General features: G+C 37.9%; 1 protein-coding gene across 2 annotated transcripts; it reads right to left on the reverse strand.

Annotated features, from left to right (window-relative positions):
* Window positions 1-6121: 6121 nt before the first annotated feature.
* On the reverse strand, window positions 6122-23546 carry znf574 (zinc finger protein 574). Of its 2 annotated transcripts, none has more exons than XM_084385191.1 (7): window positions 23474-23546; window positions 19974-20137; window positions 16291-17671; window positions 14683-15139; window positions 11856-11950; window positions 8725-9155; window positions 6122-6984 (listed from the first exon to the last, which is right to left on the reverse strand). In XM_084385191.1, the coding sequence occupies exons 2-7, from the start codon at window positions 20133-20135 to the stop codon at window positions 6466-6468; spliced, it is 3045 nt and encodes a 1014-aa protein (XP_084241317.1). In that variant the 5' UTR covers window positions 20136-20137; window positions 23474-23546; the 3' UTR covers window positions 6122-6465. The 2 variants fall into 2 exon arrangements, with proteins under 2 accessions (XP_084241317.1, XP_084241316.1); XM_084385190.1 differs by having other exon boundaries at window positions 14683-15142.
* Between the last annotated feature and the right edge of the window lie 55 nt (window positions 23547-23601).

A 23601-nucleotide genomic window follows, 5' to 3' on the forward strand; every position in this document is an offset into this window, starting at 1 on the left:
TTGTGTTCTATACCTGTAACCGGTGGGAAATCCTTGAATACATTCCTCATTTCCATAAGATTTCCTTGTTAGTCTTACAGAGACATGCAGAAACCCAAGGGTACAAGGCTGAGAGAGAGAGGATGGACTGAACGGGAGGGGAAGGAGACACAGAGGTGGAAAGGGAAAAGGAAGAGGAATGATGGAGTGAATTGGAAGAGGGATGAGGGAATGGAGGAGGGATAGGGAAAAGGAGGGAATGGGAAAAGGAAAGAGAGAGAGAGAGAATCGACATTCAGCCTGTGCACTGTGCCTCACTGGTGGAATAATGATTAGCTACTCAGTATTCCAGTCACACAACCTCTACAATAAATGGGGGAAAGGGGGGAGTGTGTGAGAGAGAGAGAGAGAGAGAGAGAGAGAGAGAGAAAGAGAGAGAGAGAGAGAGATGGTATAGCAGTGTAACGAGAAGGACCGGCAGACAGAGAGCGCGGGTGAGAGAGAACGAGAGAGAAATAGACCCGACTAGACCAGATAAGCATGACAAACCTTTCAACAGGAGGCTGTGCACACATGTAGCCATTTCAAAAACACACATGAGCATAATATGGCATTTCCAAACACTGCCGAAGCCGGCATATGATAGCTCTCTCCACAGATAGGATAGTGTCTCTCTCAAACACACAAAGACAAAGGGTCACAATACTCCACGAGGGCCAAAGCATCATTTCCACATACAATCAAGCTCATGTGTCTCTTTTGTTAATGTCTCGGGCAGCACATACATACACTGCAGTACGGATATAGCACACACACACATACACAGAGGGGCAACACACAAGGGGGAACACTCTGTCAAAGTCACAGTAGGTATAGCTACCTCAGCAAAGAGACAGATGCAGAGAGAGAGAGGACTTATATACACACCACAAAAAAATATATGCATCGTCCTGCAAATATCTTTATCATTTAAACACAAAACAAGCCTCATCGCATCGAAGTCGCTCACTGAACGAGTAAAACTGCTGTAGCGGAATCAGGGTCAGGCGTTTGCGGTACCAGACACTCGTAGTCTTTACTCACTGGTGTACTGTAAGGTCAGCAGGTTCAGCTCATCACTGAATATGCAGCCTCATGGCTTGTACTTATGGGCTGATATTCATAAAATTTACAAAAACAAGGATAAAGGCAACCAAAACGGTTTTTTTTTTGAAGGCTTGATTTTCTCCAGAATTGTTGTTGATAATATTTAATCAATTCAACTTCACTGCATGATTCCTAAAAAATTTTTTTATATAAAACACCATAGAGTTCCTAAGAAATCTGATTTAGGTAGCAAGTAAACATTAAAGGAATAGGTTCAGTACAGGTTAAGCTCGGATTACCACAAAAAATAACAACAACTGTTCACTAATTTTCTTTAACAGAAAAAGCTAAACTCAAGGTTATGGTGAGGCACCTACAAAGGAAGTATATATATAGGCCTAGCCATTTTTTGAAGGATATATATGGCTATTATACGATTTGAGTTGTAAAGTTGTTCTTGTCATTTTTACGGGGGGTTTGACATATGGCAAAAAGTTGTAAAATTGGACTTTACACAACTTATTAACTTCCCATAAATTAAAAAAGTTTCACACTATATCATGTTAACATATTAAGGTCTTGAGCAAGATTTTAAATGTTCTTTTTCACTCTAGACAATTTAGCAACAAAATGATTTATTTACTGGCCATTCAAAACTGGCCAAAACAAAAACATTAGGAATCAACCAGATTGAAATCCAGAAATCACTTAGATTTAAATATGTTTATCATTAAATCTGCTTATGAATACCATAGAAATAAAATAAAATATAAATAAAAAATAAATTACTTTTATAACACCATTTATTTTATTTTATTTTTTGTAATTTTAAAAACAATTTATTTGAATTTTAAAGAGGTGGTGCTTCTCGTTCAGTGTGCGACCCTCTTTACTCTTTTTTTTTTTTTTTCTAATGTTGGAGGCTCCTGGTTGAAGGACATTTTTTTGTCAATTTATGAATCATAGGAGGACAATTAATGAATCATAATCTGCCAAACTTGCTAGTGAGTGATATGTGTTACCCACCACTGGTTGATTTTCACCCACATTTGGTGTGTTACTGGGTGTTAATTTCAAACCCATGGTCTTGAAGCTATATTACCGAAACAGTGAGAATTTTAATGTTTACAGATTGGCCTCATTCACTTCCACTTTAAGTGGCCAGATTTTAATTGTTTGTTTGTTTTTTTGAAAAAAGGGAGAACGTGTCAAAATGAATTGTTGTGGTAATCAACATCATGCCGCAAACGCTGTTGACTGAGCTTAACTTGTACTGAACCCAAAATATTCCTATTGGTTCTATAATAACATCCATTATAGCCCTTTCTGCATGGTTCAAAAGCAACTGTGTTATTATCAACTATGTTGTTAACAGAAGGTAGATTCAATCAAAAGCATTTTGCATAAATCGATTATCTTATTTATTTGTCCCCCAAAGCAGTTCAATGCCAAAAAAGAAAAACTCCCGGTGCATCTTAAATTGGCAAATTGCACATTTACATGAAGGTCACGCAGTAATTGCTAGACAAAGTCTGTAAATTAATGAGCTGGGGAAGATATCTATCACATAGTTATTTGGGAATTCAGTGCAGGGAAGGGGAATGCTGTTTTGATATCACCGTCTATCATTTATGGGAATAATCATAATGATGCAGCAGCTTTATGGGGGAGGAGTTCAGCGGCCAGGAGTAAATTGAGGGAGCAAAGAACCAAGTGCAGGCAAACGCTGTGAGCTCCAGTAATGGCTCTACTTAGCCTCAATCTCTCAATGAGCTGAGGTAATGGAGCTCAACTCAAACCTCATTCAACTAGTGAAAATTCATGACGAGATTTGCAGTTAAAGAGCCCAAAGTACTGGTTTCACTGCAGTCATCACTTATATGGCAAACTGCAGGATCATTTATTATGTTTGTCCTCAGGGGAGCTGGTTTAGTGAATGTCATAATAAAAGGAGAAATTTAAAGGGATTGTTCTCCCAAAAATGAAAATTCTGCCATTAATTACTCACCCTCATGTTCCAAACTGTAAGACTTTCATTCATCTTCGGAACACAAATTAAGATATTTTTTATGAAATCTGAGAGATTTCTGTCCCTCCATTGACAGTCTACACAACTACCACTTTGACACCTCAAAAAGTTCATAGATATCGTAAAACTAATCCATAAGAAAGAACGTTTTAGTCAAAATTTTCTGAAGAGACATGATCGCTTAACTGTGCGTTCACACCGCCGCCGGCGAGAGCGTCAAAGTGGCCGGAAGTCATTCATTTTCAATAAGGCGATCCTTCACTATCAAGAAACGTGGATGACAGTCACATTTCTTGTCTGAAGGCAAATGAAAATCTATGAAATAAATTTCAGGGGCAGGGGACACATTTAATTACTTATTTACTTTAAAATATTTTAAAGGACCTTGATGAGAATGACACAGTCCTTATTCCAAGAATTGTTGGTGGACAGAGCCCTGAGGGCGGCGCGGCGCGTCTTGGGCGGTGAGAGCGGCGAGGAGAGTTGAGGTCAGGTCAACTTTATGGCGGCAACCAATCAGAATGTAGAAGTCCTCCGCCTGAGAGGATTCCAGAGAACGCAAAGTTTAAAAAAAGATCACGCCTTCGATCTACATCAGGGCGTCCCCGAATCTTTCTCCGGCGTCGTTCACACCGGCGCCGGCGAGAGCGGCAAAATTAGCTTTCGCCGGCGCCGGTGTGAACGTACAGTTATATGATTTAATTCAGGCTTTTGTTTACATGTAAACATTTATGTAAACATAAACATGAGCTCAACCAAACCTGCTTGACGTGTGAGAACATTGGTTCTTGGGGAAGCTCAAATGTGCTGCGTACCAAACGAGAATGAAGCTCATCGGTTCTTGGGGAAGCTCAAACGTGCTGCGTAACACACGAGAATGAACCTCACTGCTTCTTGCAGAAGCTTAAACGTGCCGCATAACAAACGGGAATGAACCTCATTGGTTCTTGCAGAAGCTCAACCGTGCTGTATAACACACGAGAATGAACGTCCCCATTGGTTCTAGGCAAGGGCGTAGATTTGGTTTGAACATTGGGGGGGTTGAAGTTTGGGTATGCCTCCTGATATTGTGATCATGGTATAAATATTGGGGGGGTTGTAATGCATAGATCTAAATATTGGGGGGGTTATCTCCCCCCAACCCCCCCACAAATTACGCCCCTGGTTCTAGGAGAAGCTCAAACGTGCTGTGTAACACAGAGAATGAATCTCTTTGGTTCTTGCATAAGCTCGAATTTGCTGCATAGATAGTGCATACCATATGAGAACGAACCTCATTGGTTCACGAAAGTCAAGCGAACATGCTTGAGCTTCTGTTTATCATAACCATAGATTAAAACTGATGTGTGAGTTGATGAACGTTTATGTGAGTAAAAGTACACTCCATTCTACACTCAATTCTTATGGATTAGTTTTACAGTCCCTGTATTAACTTTCTGAAGCATCAAAGTGGTTGTTGCGAAGCTCTCAATGGAGGGAGAGAAATTGCTCAGATATTAATAAATTCAAGATGAACGATATTAACGACATTCAATATTTTCAAGATGAACGCAAGTCTTAAGTGTTTGGAACGCCGTGAGGAGTAATTAAAGACAAACATGTTAATTTTTGGATGAACTACTCTTTAAAACGCCTTTCCCCAAGTTGTTTCATTTGTGCCTGCACAAAAACAGGCCTGGTTCTCAGCACACAATTCTGAGGCAGATTGGCTGGACAAATGATGCCTCTTTCCTGCAGGTATCTGGCCATTTTTCCGAGTCGCCGCACACATGGGACCGCACATTATATATCAGTGCGTCATATCTCTATGTTGCTTAGCAACCGAAAATAGCCTAAAGTTAGGATAATGAACTACATAAGCTGAAGAATTGCTTATTCTCGTTATTATTATTACTACATTTCGGTAATGTTTAAAGGTGATACCAGCCTTTCTATAACTTCCGCCATCCATGGTATTTTTACCTGTGTTTAACTGTGGTGAAAATATTCCCTTGAACAGCTACACTATTACTTAAGACGTTCCAAGAAGTTGCCAACATTTTCGCACCCTCCAAATCACGCACTCAGCTTCCGGCTTCCCATATATGGACTACCAGCTGTGAACGCGCATTATGATTGACAGGCGGAAAGCAACACACAAGCCTTCTAAACCAAGCCTAAACAAGCAATCACATTTTTATTTTATTGTAAAGAGACTGCCAAAGACATGAGCGTGATATTTCAGGACAGTTATTTCAGTGATGGTTGGATCCTGATATTTTGAATCTACTCAAGCAGTAGATTTTATTTTGTTGCATTCAGTTCAATAATAATTATAAAGATCACCTTTACAGCCATGTGAAAAAGTAGTACACTTTGGCAGTACTTAAGGAAATAATACTTTAAAATAATATACTTCAGAGCGAAATAAATGTAATGTTTTCCATGTTATTTACAATTAAATGAACATGTAGTATAGTTAAATTTTTTATTACATGCAGTTAGTTGATTCATCTTAAAGTAAGACTAATTTACTAATTTGATAATTATTTCTGCTGTTTTTGAAATGGGGTTAAAGTGTGTTGCCGAATGTACAGACAATCATTTTTGGCAAACTAAAATATACTTTAATGTAATTTCTATTGAAACTTGTATGGCATGTATTTAAATATACATTTAACTACGCATTTGTAATGATGAATTTGCAATTTAGTACATCAAATAACACTGCAGTTAAAATTATAATCAAATACTTTACTTGTGCTTTAGTGTGTTAGTCAAAACATCAAAATAAGCTACTTTTTTTTTTATTCTGATTGTTTGTGGTGCAAGAATCAATAACAATCTTAGTATAGAATAAAACTAGATGATTAAAAATTGTGTCATTGCACCTTCATTTCATTCAAATTGATCAGCAAAAACAATTTTTCCCTGACTGGCCCAAGCTTCATGCGCAGTCATCGGTGAGCTGACAAGAACACTTTCAGCGACTGTATTCCTGTGTGCACACTTAAAAATCTCTTTAAATGAAACATTAACAGACCCCAACAAGCTCAAGCTTTTTATTAAAATTTAACACCACAAATGATGGTCCACTTTTCGTATTAAAGGCAAATAAAATACTCAAATGAAAAGGTAAAATTAAAGCGTAATTACAGAGGCAAATTTAATTACAAAAGGCTTTGTGATTTGGTTTTCTCCAGGGTAAAGATGCTGAATCCTTGTACATCTATATCACAAAAGCAAAATATATCCTAGTCAAAGAGGCGTCTCTCACAAATCCACACGTACAAATAGACTTAAGTCCTGACCAGTTGTTTATCTATTGCTGAATCTGCCTTTCCAAAAAAAAAACTAAATCATGTTAGGTTGATACCCCCCCCACATCATCTTTACACAGTCTCCTCTAAAATAACCTCAATAGTGTGAGGCACATCCTGACCTGCCACTACAGAGATGTTGGGAACATTTATAGAGGGCACAGTGATGCTGGGCATGCTAAGGTTAGGGTGCAGGAAGACCACAGAGTTGCCTTCCTCTGCCACCAACATGCCCTCTTGGATCACGGGCATGGCGGACGAGGAGGATGGTGAAGATGAGGCAGACTCCTGTACTAAGAGGATGGTCTGTACTGCTGCATCATCATCCAGCTGTGCAGAAGGGTCCACGGGGTCGTTGGCGTGCAGACGCATGTGTTTGTCGAGGTTGGGTCGTGAGCGGAAGGCGGTGGGACAGCGAGGGCAGACGTACGGGCGTTCTCCGCTGTGCACGCGGGCGTGCTCCGTTAGCCTGGCTGCCACACTGAAGCTTTTACCGCACACCCAGCACGTGAACGGCCGCTCGCCGCTGTGAATGCGCTCGTGATCCTGCAGGTGCGGAAGCTGCCGGAAACGCTTCCCACAATGAGTGCACTGAAACAGATGTGAGAAAGTGTGAAAATATTTTGATGATGAAAGATTTTCTGATTATGACTGATGATGTGTAGACAAGACGAAAATGATATGAACATATGATTTTTATTACAAAGATCTGACAAAATTCTTGTGAAAAAACAAAAAATGTATGGCGTAAAAAATGTTATGATAAATATAAGTTTGCAACATGTAAATGTAAATAAATAAGTATAAAAGCAAATAAATAAGCATAAAATATTTTATCAACTATTTAATAGCTTAGGTAAATGTTGATAAATATATTTTTTAATTATGTTTAAATTTCTTAAATATTTATACTTAAAAAAAAAAAAAAAAAATTATTAGTCTCTTATGCTCACCAAGGATACATTAAAAGTTTTAATATTTAAATTTATTTATAAATGTAATGTATTTCTATGATGGCTACGCTGAATTTTCAGCATCATTACTCCAGTCTTCAGTCATATGATCCTTCAGAAAATATTTTAATATGCTGCTTTGATGCCCAAGAAACATTTCTTAATATCAATGTTGAAATCAGTTGCTGCTTAATATTTTTGTGGAAATGGTAATATTTTTTTCAGGATTCTTTGATGAATCGAAAGTTCAAAGAACAGCATTTATTTGAAATAGAAATATTTAGTAAAATTATAAAAGGTCTTTACTCTTACTTTTAAACAATTGAATGCATCCTTTCTGAATAAAAGTTTAAATTTCTTTCAACAAAAATAAAAAATAAAATGTACTAATGATATGTAATGGTAATATCATTATGATTATACTAATGATATTGAATGGTAATGTGACCACCCTGAATTTAGCCGGGTCACAGGGATATTGGATTGTTTGTATATATTCCTTTCTTTCTTTCTTTCTTTCTTTCTTTCTTTCTTTCTTTCTTTCTTTCTTTCTTTCTTTCTTTCTTTCTTTCTTTCTTTCTTTCTTTCTTTCTTTCTTTTATTACCTACACATGTCTATTTCAGTTTACTTGTATATATATTATATATAAGTTTTATTATTGTAGTGAGTTTACATTGGGCAGCTCAGCTGCATTTTCCGAATTCTGGTTGGTAGTTGAGAGAGTGGAGTTGCCGTGACGATTGCAGTGCATCCTCAGACAACAAAGAGGACCTTTAAGCAACCACTAACTATTGTCTCTCTCTCTCTCATTTACTGTTAAGGTTAGTTATTAAATTCATTAATTTTCATATCAAATGTTTATTTACATGTTTTAATGTCATGTGTATATATATATACATATCATATACATACATGCTTTTGTCATAAAGAAGTCCATTCGTGTATACTTACGAGTTTAGCCAGTTGTGTGAATTAGGCTAGAGCATGTCTGTACATATGGTTTGGCTCCTATCTTGATTTATTTATTTACTTATTTATTGTGATTTGATTTAAATATCTATATGTTATATATTCAAAGTGTCTTAATGACTCTGAAGTACAATGTTGATTAAAAGACAACAAAGAGGACCTTTAAGCAACCACTAACTATTGTCTCTCTCATTTACTGTTAAGTTTTTAAACTGCTTACAGTCCTCCCGACTGCCCGGGACCTGTAACAGTAATATATATATGAATAATATTAAAATTGACAAAATGTTTAAATTAAAGGACTTTTATGCATGACAAAACCTAAACAAAAGATTGAAATAAACATGAACACTGGAACCAGCACATATTTGAGCCATTCAGGTTCTCTCTTTCCTGAAAGAAACGTACCTCAAAGGGTCTTTCGTTGGTGTGCGTTCTCATGTGAACGGTGAAGGTGGACGCATAGGCAAACTCCTTCCCGCAGAACTCACAGGTGAAGCGGCGCGGGGCGTTTCTTTTGCCTAATGCTCCACAGCAGTGAGCCACGAGGTGCTCCCCTAAAGCAGCACTGGAGGCGAAGCGCCGTCTGCAGGGGGTGAGCGGGCACCGCAGGGGTGTCTGACCCGTGTGGGAGAGGCGATGCAGGTCGAGACCATCCTGAGTCACACAGCGATGGCCGCACATATCGCACTCCAGCTGACCTCCCACTTTGCCCCTTCCCTGACCTTTATATCTGCGGCGTCCCGTCTCCTCCCCCGTGCAGCGCTGCAGGTGTGTGTCCAGCACGGTCTGATTCAGGAACTGAGAGCCGCAGTTAGGACACGTCTTTGGTTCTTTATCTACAAACAAAGACAGAGGGAATGCAGGGGTTTGAGAGCGGGGCATACAAAATGTGCAAAAAAAGCACCATTTCCATATCACGTGTTCAAGAAAACAAAATCACCACTTCATGGGAAACTGGTGCAAATTCTCAATAATAAAAATGGAAGATGCTGCAATCGGGAAAGTCACTGTAGCTCTTTTTTCTAACATAATAAACTATTTTCACCTCAGAGAGCGCACAGATGAAACAAACACCGTCATGTTATCTTTCGTTCGGAGGCGGATGCCTGATGTGTGGGAACACAATTGTGAAAGACAGTTGAGTTCTGGGAGGTAATTATACCAATTCATTTTGATAACAGACTTGGCTCAGGCATTTCAGAATGACTAAAACAACATTTGAAATGCTGTGCAATGAAATTGGTCTTCTGGTTAGTCCAGTTATCCAATCATATGATCTGCTGAGACAAAGTCACAAGTTTATTGTTGCGCATCAAGGAATTTATTTGGTAAATGTGTTTCCATCGTAGTTTACGCACGTCTTCTTAATGGATACAACAAATTATCTGCCTCAATTGATATAAAATACACTTTACCTGCATTTTAAGATTTTATGCGCAACTTGGTATTTTCGTCCAGCTTTTGATATCCCAAAATACCATAAAAATACTACAATAGCAACTGTGCAACCCTTTTCTTTTCACATGACCATATTTAGAAAAGGTCCATCAAATATTTGATTGAGAGATTAAGCTTTTAGTTTAATTTTTTGCATGCTTAAGTACATTTTCTACATGCAGGTAAACATTTATTTTATATAAAAGCACATTTATCCAGGTTCTTAATGAAATGTCAATCCATTAAGCCATTAAAAAAAATGTTTTATCCAAAATGGTAGCTGTGGGTAAGTGTGTCAGATGCTTCAGGGTAAACTGTGCCAGTGGCTCTTCTAACAAATGCTATTGAAATATGAATCATTGACATTACCTAACAATTCAACCTAGCCCTTTAAATTACACATTTTACCCACTAATGTGGGGAAAGTTGTGCCAATGGACCTTAAAATTTCTATGGTCATATGTTATAGTCACAGTTTTACTTCTCTCTCATTTCTCCTTGACTAGAGGACAACTTAAGTTAAAAGTGGCCAACTTACCCCACTCACATAAAAAGCTCTTATCTACAATAAGAGAAATGGACAGCCACACAGACCCTCTAGTCCTTGGCTTCTGATGTATTGCACATGAGAGATACTTATGTTTATGCACACGTTTCCTTACACACACTCAAGCAAAAATACATCTGTGGCTTCTTATCAAATGAATAAAAACAAACACGTATTGTTTGTTCCTTATCTGAAAAGAGGGCTGCAGACAAAGAGAGCAACAAACGTGAGCGCACAAAAAGATCCCCCTATTTTACACAGCACCAATCAGAGGGAGGGCAGCTTAAACAGACATTTCACAGAATGCACAGCGCATACACAGAAATAACAGCACTTTATGGAGGTCACATCAGGTGATGTGATGTTTAGATGCAGAGCATTCAAACTATCAGACGGTGACTGCTTCACTGACCTTTACATGCTTTTAAAAGCTTCTACTAAGCAACCCTGCACTCCCTTGTTTACATCTATACAAAAAAATGATCCTGCTTCATTCTCTCCCTCTGCTTAGCTGAAGGGAGGAACATCTGCGGCAGGGGACTGATACATGTAAGAGGCTCTGATCAGAGGTGATAGTGATCAGCAGCTGATCTTATCAATACACACACAAGCCATCCTGATCAATGTCACCTCTGAACCCATCTATTTACTGGGAAGGAATCGATGAAAGCTCATTCATTTAACAGGTCTGTCAAAGAGTTGGTGTGTGTATGGTCAGATACACAAACATGAACCCAGACAGAGCTGTGGAGAATTGAGTGAGTTTGTGAGTGTATTAGGGATGTCTATGATCATTTACTGCATTTAATATATAGAATAGCCATTACAAAAAGTAGCTTTAGAAGCCTATATATTTAAAACAATTAAAGTCCCCCTGTAGTCAATGATTTGATCCCTGAAAACTAATCTTTGATCACCAAAATGACATATTTCAATGTTTTTACCTTGAAAATTAATTTCTTAATGCTTTAAAATAGCTTGAAAGCAACACAATTGCCTCATTTAGTATACGCGGTGTGTATATATATATATATATATATATATATATATATATATATATATATATACATATATATATATATACATACACACACACACACACATATACATATATAAATAGAGAGAGAGTGAGAGAGATATATTAACCAAATAAATTACATTTATATATATATATATATATATATATATATATATATATATATTATATTCACTAGAATTATTATGTATATAATAAAAACAAAATAATACAATTATTAATTTTATATACAGACAATACATTAGACTTCTAAAGCTACTTTTTGTAATGTCTATTCAATGCTTTTGTCTGCCACAATGATATAATGCCTTTGAAATATCTTAATTTGGAGCCTTTTCTCAGCAAATATTGATATGTGCTTAATTTAATTAATCGGTATATGGTTTAATTAATTTGATTACATTTTTAATCAAACGACAGCCCTAATCCTAACGCATGAGCGCAAAAGAAATAGTGTGTGAATGAGAGCTCGTAAGGACAAAAGGCTGAATGTGTAATTGTTTCCTGTAGGCTGACCTTGGTGGATGAGAGAGTGGAGGTCCAGCTCTTTGCGTCGTATAAATGCCTCCCCGCACACACTGCAAGGGAAGGGATGGCTGGTGTGTAGGAGTCTAGAACAGGGAAAAAAAGAGAGAAAGTGAATAAGAAAGGCTGCATCTTGCAATCCCTGGAGCCAATCCAGAAACAATCGCTATGTGAGAAAAGCCACGTTTGAATTCACCCACATTTCATAAGGCACACAGTCATGCACTCGCATAAAGGTATAATTAACATCAAGGAAAAACAATGCAGCTTCAACTTTGAGCTGAAGAAAAGTCATTAAACATAGGCGTGCGGGAGAGTGGCAGCCTCTATTAATGTCTTAAAGCCCACTCGCATTGGGATCCTAATCACCAGGGTCCTTAGTAATTATTGCTGACATCAATAATTACTGCTCATATTTACGTCTCAGAATCATGGCAATGTCATCTTAACCAGTGCCCTCAGTAAAATGATTGGGGAAAAAAAGAAAAGAAAAAAAGAGAATTTCTTTTTTAATTATTGACATTTCAATTAAGAACGCAATTTCAGTAAATTACTGACATATGCTTATTAGCTGTATCAGTGCTCTGGAAAACCAAGAAACTTTGATGTTTCAGAGATAATAGCCCTGTACTAATGCAGCATTAATGTGTTTTACTCCTGTGCCACAGACCATTATCAGAAATTCAGTAATGAAAGCCCCTGTGAATAGAGTTTAAAATAATTAGATAGGCATTATAATCTTACATAATGTATTATAAAAGGGCATTCTGCAATTCTGGTTATTGAACTCGTTTAGAAGAATTCAACTTATACCGGGGTAATTCCCATTCAACAGCACGTTCAAATGTAGTAAAAATGCTGATGACACTAAAGACTGTAATCGTGTAAGGGAAGGAGTCATATCTCACACTAGACCAGTAGTTCTCAATTCCAGTCCTCATGACCCACTGCTCTGCACATTTTGTATGTCTCCCTTATTTAACACACCTGAACCAGATCATCAGCTCGTTAGGAGAGACTCCATGAACTGAACTGAGTGTGTCAGATAAGAGAGACCTACAAAATGTGCAGAGCAGTGGGTCACGAGGACTGGAATTGAGAACCACTGCACTAGACCATCATTAAGGTACTTCAGTAGAAAGAAGCTTTCACTCTATTGATTTTTTCCCCCATCAGCAGCTCCCTAAGTGTTCAGCTATGCAAACATTTTAATAAGAACATTTTTTCAATTGTAATTCAAATTACATATTAATTTATGGCTAAACAGCAGAAAAACTAAATACAGAACCACAACCAAAAATGTATATGAAAACCTATTATTGGTGTCAAAACATCATCAAAGCCTTTCGTAGATGAACTATTCTCAAATATAACTTAGCATGATGTTTAGCTACATTTCTTTTGTTTTCTGTACTGGGAACACTCAATCTTTCAACTCACCCCTCATTAATTTCCACTCATTTCTAATATGCTGATTTAGTGCTCAAGAAACATTTCTAATCATCAGTGTTGAAAACAGTTGTGCTGCTTAATTATTTATTTTTTTCAAGATTCATTGATCAATTGAAAGTTTAAAACAATTAATAGCGCTTATTTTTAAATAGAAATCTATTGAAACATAATAACTGTATTTCCTGACAAATTTGATTAGTTTAATGCATCTTTGCTGACTTTTTTTGCATCTGCCACCCTTTTCTTTAGTATTATTTTATCATTTTTCCAGCAGCAAAAGCAAAGCCACATCCTATAAACACAACAGTAAGATGCTAAATGTCCAGGGTGACTGTTTAGTGCTCCTGTTCGGATTTCTGCAAGATTCACATTGACTGGCTGTCAAATGAAGGCATTGCTAAATACATCACATGGGAGTCAGTGAGAAATGTCAGAGGGACTTGTTTAATTGATCACTTCTCTAAGAGACTAATCAGACCTCTTCCTGACGTTGTACGGTTTGACAGGCAAAGTGTTTCTGGTACAGAAAAACCTGTAGGGTCACAGACCATAACAAGGAAGGGCACTAACAGAGCTTGTTAACCAACAGAAACATCTCTGTGATTGGTCTGGTGTCATCTTTAGTTCCCACTCAAATAAAATGGCCTATCTGTTGCACAAAAAAAACAAAAAACACACGTAATACTTTCCATGTTTACAACTGTATACATAATTTTCACTATATACACAAAATGCATCTGTTCACACGCCTCATAGTTCAGCACCGCAGAGAGCTGTCATGATAGACAGGAGAAGAAGCAGCTTTCCGTCCTCTCTTCCCACACTGACAGCTAGTTTGACTTGTTGTTTGAGAAAGTCTGGCATCGTGGTGACGCTTCCTTACATCATTACTCCAGCAAGCCATGTTGATGCTTCGGATACTGACTACACCGTCTCTGAACAAACGGATCAGATTTCATCACTTGCTAAATCACAGTGCGGACAGTCGCTCCTAAAGATCGGATTTGAAAACCAAATCGGATTTGTAAGCGTCGCCAGACAATTTAGGTTCTTGCTGACTACTCATACCTTTCCATCTCTATTTACAGTCAGATTTAATATCAATCAACTCTGGGAACAAGCTATGGAGGAGGATGAATTTATTTAAAGAGACAGTTGTGTCATTCTAAAAGGCTGTTTGATCTGTTTGAAAACAAAAGAAGATATTTTTGAAAGTGTTTTTTTTTTTTTCTGTGTTTTGGACCCCATTCACTTTCATTGCACAGACAAAAAAAATTAATTCATAAAAAAAAATTAAAAAAATTTGTTTTGCAGAAGAAATGTATGACGGTGAGCAAATAATGAATTTAGAAAAAAAAACACAGACCTGTGACTCTTCAGCTGGGACTCAAACTTGAAGCTGGCTGGGCACTCTGGGCAGATGTGTAGACGCCCATCACTTGACTGTCCCTTGCCTTTCCCTCTGCCTCTGACCCTGCGTTCCTGGGGTTTCCCCTGGTGAATCAGCATGTGCCGTTTAAGTGACGTCGGCTGGAAGAAGCGCTTGTCACAGAGGGGGCAGTTGAATATGCGGGATCCTCCGTGGGTCAGGTTGTGACGCAGCAGGTTGGCCGGAGTTGGGAAGCTCTTTTTGCAAATTTTGCAGTTGAAGAGTTTCTCGCCCGTGTGCTGGAACACATGCTCACGCAGGCGGCTGCGCCGTGTAAAGCCCTGGCCACAGTGTGGGCACTCGTGGGGCAGGGCGGTGCGTGACCAGTCGCGGCTCAGCTTGGCGGGGGCCTCAATGGCACCGTCTCCAGCTGCTGCTGCTGCTGCTGTTGCTGCTGCTGTTGACAGAAACACGGTTAATGGGGAATCTAAACAGAAGAGACTGTCCATGTAATATCAAATTCATTTGATACGTTACAGGCTTAAACATTATGAACATTGTGAAATACTGATTAAGTAATGTACCATATCACAATCTGTCACTATCAGATACTAGAAATTTGTACTTAGCAGGTATCAGTTTCACATATTAATAAAATTATGATGATATTTCAGAATATTACGGTTTAATCAAATAAATGTAGCCTTTTTGAGCATAAGACTTCTTTCAAAAACATTACAAAATTTCACAGACCCCAATTTTTTGAAAGATAGTGTAATATAATACATTTAATATGTTCTTGCGAGCTGTGGATCAAAAAATGTCCAGATACATAAAGTTGGCATCACTGCAAAAAATCTGACTCTATGCATTCTATTCCAGTCTATTAATTCCTTTTTTGTTTTAAGCATTTTAAGCAATTACTTTATTTCTTATTTTCTATTACAATAGTATCTGTAAAATAGAATAAAATAGTTATCATTATTATCATAGTTTCTGATCAGTCACTATAAAGCAGAATAAGACTATGCAAATTGTTTATTCTGCATAAATGACTTTTTTTTCCCTCTCTGAAATATTACACAGCTCCCAGATCCCAAACTGAAAAGCTCTGATTCAAGTAATTAATTTGGTGCTTTCAAAAACATAATTAATCAGTAACTTTAAAACTTTTACTCAAAGGGATAGTTGTTCTAAACTGTATAACTTTCATTCTTCGGAGGAACATAAAATAATACATAAAATAAAATAAAAAGGAATTAACAATAGTAACCAAAATGGATTGGTTATCAACATTCTGCAAAATATATGTTTTATGTTCTGCAGAAGAAAAGATATTCATGCAGGTTTGGAACAACTTGAGGGTGAGTAAATAATGTCAGACTTGGGTAACTAGCCCTTTAAGCATGGTTTTCAACAATTTCTCAATTGTACAAAAGTTCTCTTCTGAGTAACTTAATGTACTGAGGTCTGACTATTTTAAGACCCAGCGCAGCCTAGAACCATAAACATTATCAGTTAGAAAACCGCCCAAACAACAGAGCATGTACGGATATCCTACTTAGTAGGTCTCTTTGGAATTGTGTTGTGTGCACTCAGTCTGACCTGGTTGCCTGAGGTTCACGCTGTCTCTGGGTTTCACAACAATAGCTGGAGCTGCAGTAGGGTAGAGTCTGCTTTTCACTTCAGCAGCGGGTTGATGTCCCGCAGTTGTGTTCTTATGCTCCCGGCGATGGTACAGGAACTGCGTGGTGCTCATGAACTCAGCCCCACACTCAGTGCAAGTGTGCAACGCCGCCTCCAGGCCGTGCTCGGTTCTGCGGTGTGTGGCCAACTCCTGATCGCAAGTGAAAACAGATCCGCACTGATGGCAGAGGAAAGCAGAGGAGGGTCCCGTCACAGATTCCTCTATGGCATTACTTTCCACTTCTGCTTGGGTCTCCTCAACCATAGTGCTCATTTCCATCTCCATCTTATCAATGACCACCTCCATTCCTTCGTCCTGCTTAGCTCCGTCTCTTTCCTCCACCAAAATCTCGGTGCCTTCCACCGCAGGTTCCTGCTCGGTCTGGAGAGCCTCAGTTCCTCTCATCCCATCGCTGTCCACCTCAACCTCCACATGTGCTCCAGGGGTCTCAGTAATGGTCTGTTCCAGAGTGGTCACCTCCATTAGGCTCTGGCCTTCTCCCGCTGTGGCTAAAAGCAAAAGTCCCTCGCCTGGGGCCTCCAGCATGGCTGTGGAAAGCTGTGGAATGGTAGGTGGTGCCTGCTTGGGTTCGTCCTCCACCTCTGAGCGGTGCTGCTTACGGTGATAGAGGAAAAGAGTGGTGTTGAGGAAGCCCTCTCCGCACACCGTGCACCGGTGTAGGGCGTCTTTCAAGCCATGCTGAGTCTTGCGGTGAGTCACGAGCTCTGGAACCATACTGAAGCTTTGTCCACACTCCACGCAGAGCAAGCTGGAGGGGGGTTTGGCCTTCTTCTGCCCCCTTCGCCTTGTGACGGGGCTGTTCTCTTGAGCCGAGGTCTCCACGGGCACAGCTTCCTGGGTGACCGGGACCTCTGGAGGTTCATTGGGGACACTGTCGCCTGCTACGCCCTGCTGAGAGATTGCAGGTGTCGCAACTCTTTCAGAAACCTCCACAAATACTTGACTAGTGCCCTCCTGTCCTCCTTCTGTCACCTCCATCTGTTCGTGTGCCTGCTCAGCGTCCTCATATTCTGGCTGGCCAGGCAGCGTTTGGGCTACTGTTTCGAGAGTTTCTTCACTCTGTTCTCCTCCAGGACCAGGTCCCGTCTCCAGACAACAGCCCATCTTGCGGTGCTGTTGCCACAGTGACAGCGCATCAAAGAGAACCTCACAGTCAGCGCACTGGTACAGAACACGCGGAGCATCGGACTGAAAAGTTTTCTTCTGTGCTAGCAGAGTAGACAAATCAACAGCTGTCTGAGTCTGGATCTGGGGAACGGACATAGCCTGCATCGCCACCTAGTGAGATGACAGAAAACATACACATCAAGTTATCTGATTACATGCTATGACAATTGTAGAAGGAATTTGGGTCAAAGATCTGATGGTCATTTGTTTAGTTAGATTTATTTTTATTTTTATAAATACAGTTAAAAATGCTACTCTTAACTACAATTAATTGAATAAACCCCTACTAGGATTTGCATGTTTTGATTTCTGAACTATAATTCATTTTGATATATATTATATGAATTAAAATTACACACATGCGTTTAAAACATTTGAAAACGATTTTTCCTTCTCTTTATCATTGATACTAGACAATTTGTCATAGACTTATTATAAATTCTCCAGGGAGTCTAAAAACATACTGACGTGTTTGTAAAAATTATTCAAATTTTTTTTTTTTTTTTTTTTTTGCAGGTTTAAATTAGATTTTATTCCCAGCTTTTCAGTGTGGACATTATGTCCTCTTGTACCAGCATTGTACAACTCCTTTAATATTTTATATACACTAAAAAGTACAAACAGATTCATCTTCTCCCTGAACACAGTCACAGAAAGGAAACACCCAGATGCCGAATGTAAAAACCCACTCAAAGAGTTAGCTCATGTCACACTCAATTCAAGCTAACATTCACTGTTACTAAGGGCACGGCGTGGGGGTCCGTGCTACCGTCATTTGATGCAACCGGCTGCGACAGCCTATTGAACTGACATGGCACAAAACTGTTTGTGTGTGTTTTTTTTGTTTTTTTTAATAGTTTAAGCACCCACTTAAGCCATCTTGATGAGAGGGTATTAAGAGTAGAGAGGATGAGTCAGAGAGACAGTGAGGTTTTGCTGAGGACATCCATAAATCGGATGGGCAGATGCACTTATGTTGTATCTATTTTCAGCGTGGATGTTTCAAATGAGATAAGAGCAGATGGAGATCTAAAAACAAAGTCAAAGAGACGATGACACTGCGAATGGGCAGAACAGACTGCAGCCTCGTCTCGTCCACCAGCTGATATGGAGCAGCATTATAATATAATACTAAAAATAAGGTGAAAACTATTGATATAAAAACATGTAATAAAATAACTAATGCTAAAAAAAACAACATATCTTCACGTCACCTCATGTCTTTATTTGTCTCTGTGTCTGAGTCATAAGTGTGGGTCTTGCTTTTGGATATACTTGAAAATCAATAAATTGTTCCTTGGGTTGTAATTGGGTTTTACTTCTATTTGCATCTATTAAATAGTTGTTGTTTTTTTCAATTTCTGGGAATAAAATAAGGCCTAACAACAAGCCAATACAGCATTTTTAGCATTTTAACATTTAATAATAATTAGAAAACATTATAACTTTTAACTTAAGTGGACTTAAAACAATATTTACATAAACCCATTATAATAAATGTCACTTTTAAAATGTGTTTGGTAATGTGTCTGTCAATAATCTATAATATTCATACTTGTTTCCACACATACACCTAATAAATTTACACATCTGTGTAAAAACATACATTGATTTTTCTGTGTGTGTGTGTGTGTGCATATAATACACACAAAGAAATATAAATGTGAAAAAAAAAAAGTAAATAAAAAAATATATTAATATAAAATACATAAAAACCTTGATATAGAGAAATAGCTATAGTTGTGTGGGAGGACTCGTCTGTAACAACGCAATAATGAAAAAGGCACATTTTCTCATTTGATTCACTTTTTTGTGGTGATTTGCTACTTGTTTAAAAAGCAGAAAGACAGAAAATGTCTTTTTCAACTGTGACTAATAACTAGCTTGAAGGGAGCAATTCAAATCATTATAAACACATTCAAACTTGAGTGTTTTTACAACAACTACAGTAAAAGTGCATTCACATCAGAACGTAAATGACAGAATCTCAAGTGCCTAATTTCCCCCCTGTAGTGAAGAGGCAAATTAGAAGCTGCGCAAAAAAAAAAACACACGCTTACAAAATGATCCTTTTACATATCCTTTCAGTTCACCATTCAGGATTACGGGAAGCTGCTCTTCAAATTTTCTAGTCTATTTGAGATAATTATAGTTACGAGTTCAAGGGGTTTTAAGGGAATAAAATAGATTACATTTTTCCCTGGCTTTCAGGAAACGCATGTTAATGCACCCCATTTAGAGATAACGCTGAGGAACACCACAAAGAAAAATTATTATTTAATGAGAAGGAATTTGACAAATCCATCTACGTCATGTGACTCTTAGGAAAGAGATGACTTCCTATGTGGACTGCCGAGTTTAATCAGAAAGATAAACCTTTGAATTAGTTTAGGGGTGAAGTGTGTGTGTGTACCTGTGATAGACCAGCAGCGGCGGCTGCAGCCTCGAGAGGCGTCTCGTTGGGCAGGAGTTGTGGAGTCTCTGCAGTGCAGGTCATCTGATGTGCAAGCACTTCCTCTAGTGTGGGAAACTCCCGATAACAGGGAAAGCACATGTACACTGAAGACGACTCCATGGCTGCTCGAAACAAACAAGAATATGTTGATATAAAACAATAATACACATTTCTATAAAGCCAAGAAATGAAAACATTTGATAAAAGGGTAAAACGTTAAAGGTCTGATTCCAATAACAGCGCCCTCTTTTGATGCAACAGAAAAAGTACAAAGAAAAATAAACTGCAGCAATCCTACTAAATCTTTTAAATACATATTTAGCACTTAAAGGGATAGTTCACCCAAAAATGAAATTTCTGAAAAAGAAGACATTTTGAAGAATGTTTGTAACCAAACAGTTGATGAGCCCCATTGACTTCCATAGTATTTTTTATTTCCATACTATGGAAGTCAATGGGGTCCATCAACTGTTTGGTCGACATTCTTCAAAATGTCTTCTTTTGTGTTCAGCAGAAGAAATTCATACAGGTTTGGAACAACTTAAGGGTGAGTAAATGATGACAGAATTTTCATTTTTGGGTGAACTATCCCTTTAACATTCATTTAACAAAAAAAAGAAAGATAACTTTTAGAAAGTTTAATGCATAGGCTCCTTTTTTCGACAAAATTATTGTATTCAACATTATTACATTAAGTAATTGTGATTATTAAAAATATATATATTTTGACAGTCTTCATTTCTTTACTTATAAGGATTAAAGTTATTTTACCTACAATAGTCATTTTTTCAAAGTTTGTTGTCGGTAATGTAGACCTAGGTTTTTTTGGTTTTGTTTTGTTTTTTGCATTAAATTTATCAAAGAAACTTTTGAAGTTTCTAATCAGCAAAGAATCAGTTTCAACAAGTTTCAGTTTCCACAAAAAAAAATTGAATAAGAAGAAATCTTCCTTGAGCAACAAACTTCTCTTGACTAAAGAGAAGACTGGAGTAATTCAGCTTTGCCAGCAGAGGAATAAATTACATTTTAAACATATTGAAATTGAAAACATTTATTTTAAACTGTAGCCTAATATTTCACAAAATTACTATTTGATCAAATAAATGCAGCCTTTGGCGTTACTACATCTGTTTAAAACCAGCAATGCTTTTTTGGCTGATTCGGCTGCATGCCACACACCTCCATGAGGCCACAGGAAGAGGATGGACTGGATTGTTTTAAGAAAAAAAGGAGGATGAATGTGAAATAATAGACATTCCATTGCAGATGGCAAGTGAATTGTCCTTACAGCATGTTATCAGTGTTATCATGAGGGGGCTGAGCGCTACATGACGTGCAAACTGTGGTAAAAACAAAGCCATGCTCATTAGTTTCACTCAGCATAATTTATCAAGACAGCACAAAAGACTAAATAATTACAGCTGAAATGTCACAGAGCAAGCTTAAATGGGAGTCAAATTCATCCTGACAATCATAAACATATGAAAAACAAAGCTGCACCTAAATGTATGTAAACAACAAAATCTCAGAGGTGGACAGTAAAAAAGTACATTTACTTGAGTACTGTACTTAAGTACACTTTTTGAGTATCTGTACTTTACTTGAGTATTATTTTTTCTGGAAACTTTTTACTTTAACTTCTCTACATTTGAAAGACAAATAGCGTACTTTTTACTCAACTACATTTCTGTCAAGGTCCTTGAGTAGAAAGTAGTGACGTCAGTCAGGGGATGATTTTGGTTGGAAATGAAAGTCGGGTTGACGTCAGAACCCGACTGATGTTGGTTTCTGATGTCAACCCGATTTCATTTTCAACCACAACACAACGTCTGTCCAAAATTGGAGATTAATGTCAATCTGACGTTGGATTCTGACATCAACCTGATTTTCAGTTTCAACGTTGGGTTTGGTCTTCTAAATGCGAATTCTGTCATTGTTTTGGAGCACACTAGCTTATAGATAACAGTAAGGCTTACATATTCATACTAAAAGCCAAAAAACTTTAAATACGGCACTATTTGAGGGAACAGCCATTTGGGTGTCCAAAACCATTGTGGACATTATTGAGCGCACTTATTCAATCTCACATCCAATCCCACGACTGGAACTGTGTTCTAGAAATAAATATGATATTGATATGAGGGTTGGCAGGCATAGATTCAGAGGCATAAGGCACTGTAAGTTTTACATACAACAATAATAAAACAATGCGCTGACATTTACTTTTGATACTTAAGTACTTTTTTACAACTTTTACTTGTAACGGAGTAATATTTGACCAGTAATATCTGTACTAGTAAGGAAGTTGTGTACTTTGTCCACCCCTGCAAAATCTGGATATGAAATGATCCCTCCTTTCACTAGAAGGCAATGGCCTGTATAGTTTATGTCAGTAAGGTTAACCTGGCCAATTTATTCAGTAATAGTTACAGATCAATGACCAATATTTGTCTTCTTCAATACGAGGTTAACAATATATATTTTAAAAAATCATCAGGTAAAGTTAGGTAGGTCTCTAAACAGATCCAGCAATGGATGATAATACCCAACAATCACCAAATATTACTGTTCAAAAGGAAACAATAGTATTCATTAAGTTAATAAGTAAAATAAAAAATGGTATAATACTTAATAGTTATTTAATATTGAGCTGTAATTATATTTATATACATTTTTACATTACTAAAACTACTACTGTTATTATTTATAATACGTGTGATTTTACTTGAATTTTAGACAAAACTATTTTTAAGAAAAGTCATTTTTGCCTTCTAGACAGTACTGTCAAAAAGCAGATGTAAAATCATTAATAACGGATTTGCAAATCAGTCATAGGACACTTTATAAATAATAGTTAATGTCATAAAACAACCGATATTAATGAATCTCTTGAACTTCAGTTATAATGATAATACACCATTAACGATGTCTATATCAAACACCAAAACCGGTTAATTGACTACAAGGGTTTCTCTCTTCCACCAAACTTGTGTTACACTTGGAGGATTTGGATGGACAGCAGCACGATCACAGCACCCGACACAAGCTAACTAACACCGGTTAGCCAACAGCCTCAACCAGCGGCCTCTGCTGGCCTGCTAGCTTTTAGCCTGCTAGCTTTAACTAAACAACAGTTCATATGTTATAAATATATATTTACAGAACTACAGTCTTTGGTTTATTGACCGTTATGTGTTCAAAGTGCAGCCGCTGTGGGTGCTCGGTCGCGCTCAAACATTGAAAGCATAGCGCGAGCGAGCGAGAAGCGCCGAAGAAGGGCGGCACGCGCTTCTTCGGTGGTAGTTTGGCGGAATCCGCCCGTTAGCAAAGGGCGAATGTCTCCCCCAGTCGAGTCTCCGAGATGTCAGGTATTATTAAATTACAGATACTGTAGGTAACCTTGGATTACTCTTTAAAAAAAAAAACATTGTTCCCGTTGTATAAAATAAACAACTCACCGATTTATGGCCCAGTCCTTTCGTATCTGTCAGAAATGTTATTTTTAACGTCTCAACAAAGCGCGATGTCATTGGTCCACAGCACTTTTCAACTCCACCAATAGAATTCCTCTAAAGTACAGCCTACT

Source organism: Rutilus rutilus (assembly GCF_951802725.1).
Source record: "Rutilus rutilus genome assembly, chromosome: 17".
Classification (NCBI taxonomy): Eukaryota; Metazoa; Chordata; class Actinopteri; order Cypriniformes; family Leuciscidae; genus Rutilus; species Rutilus rutilus.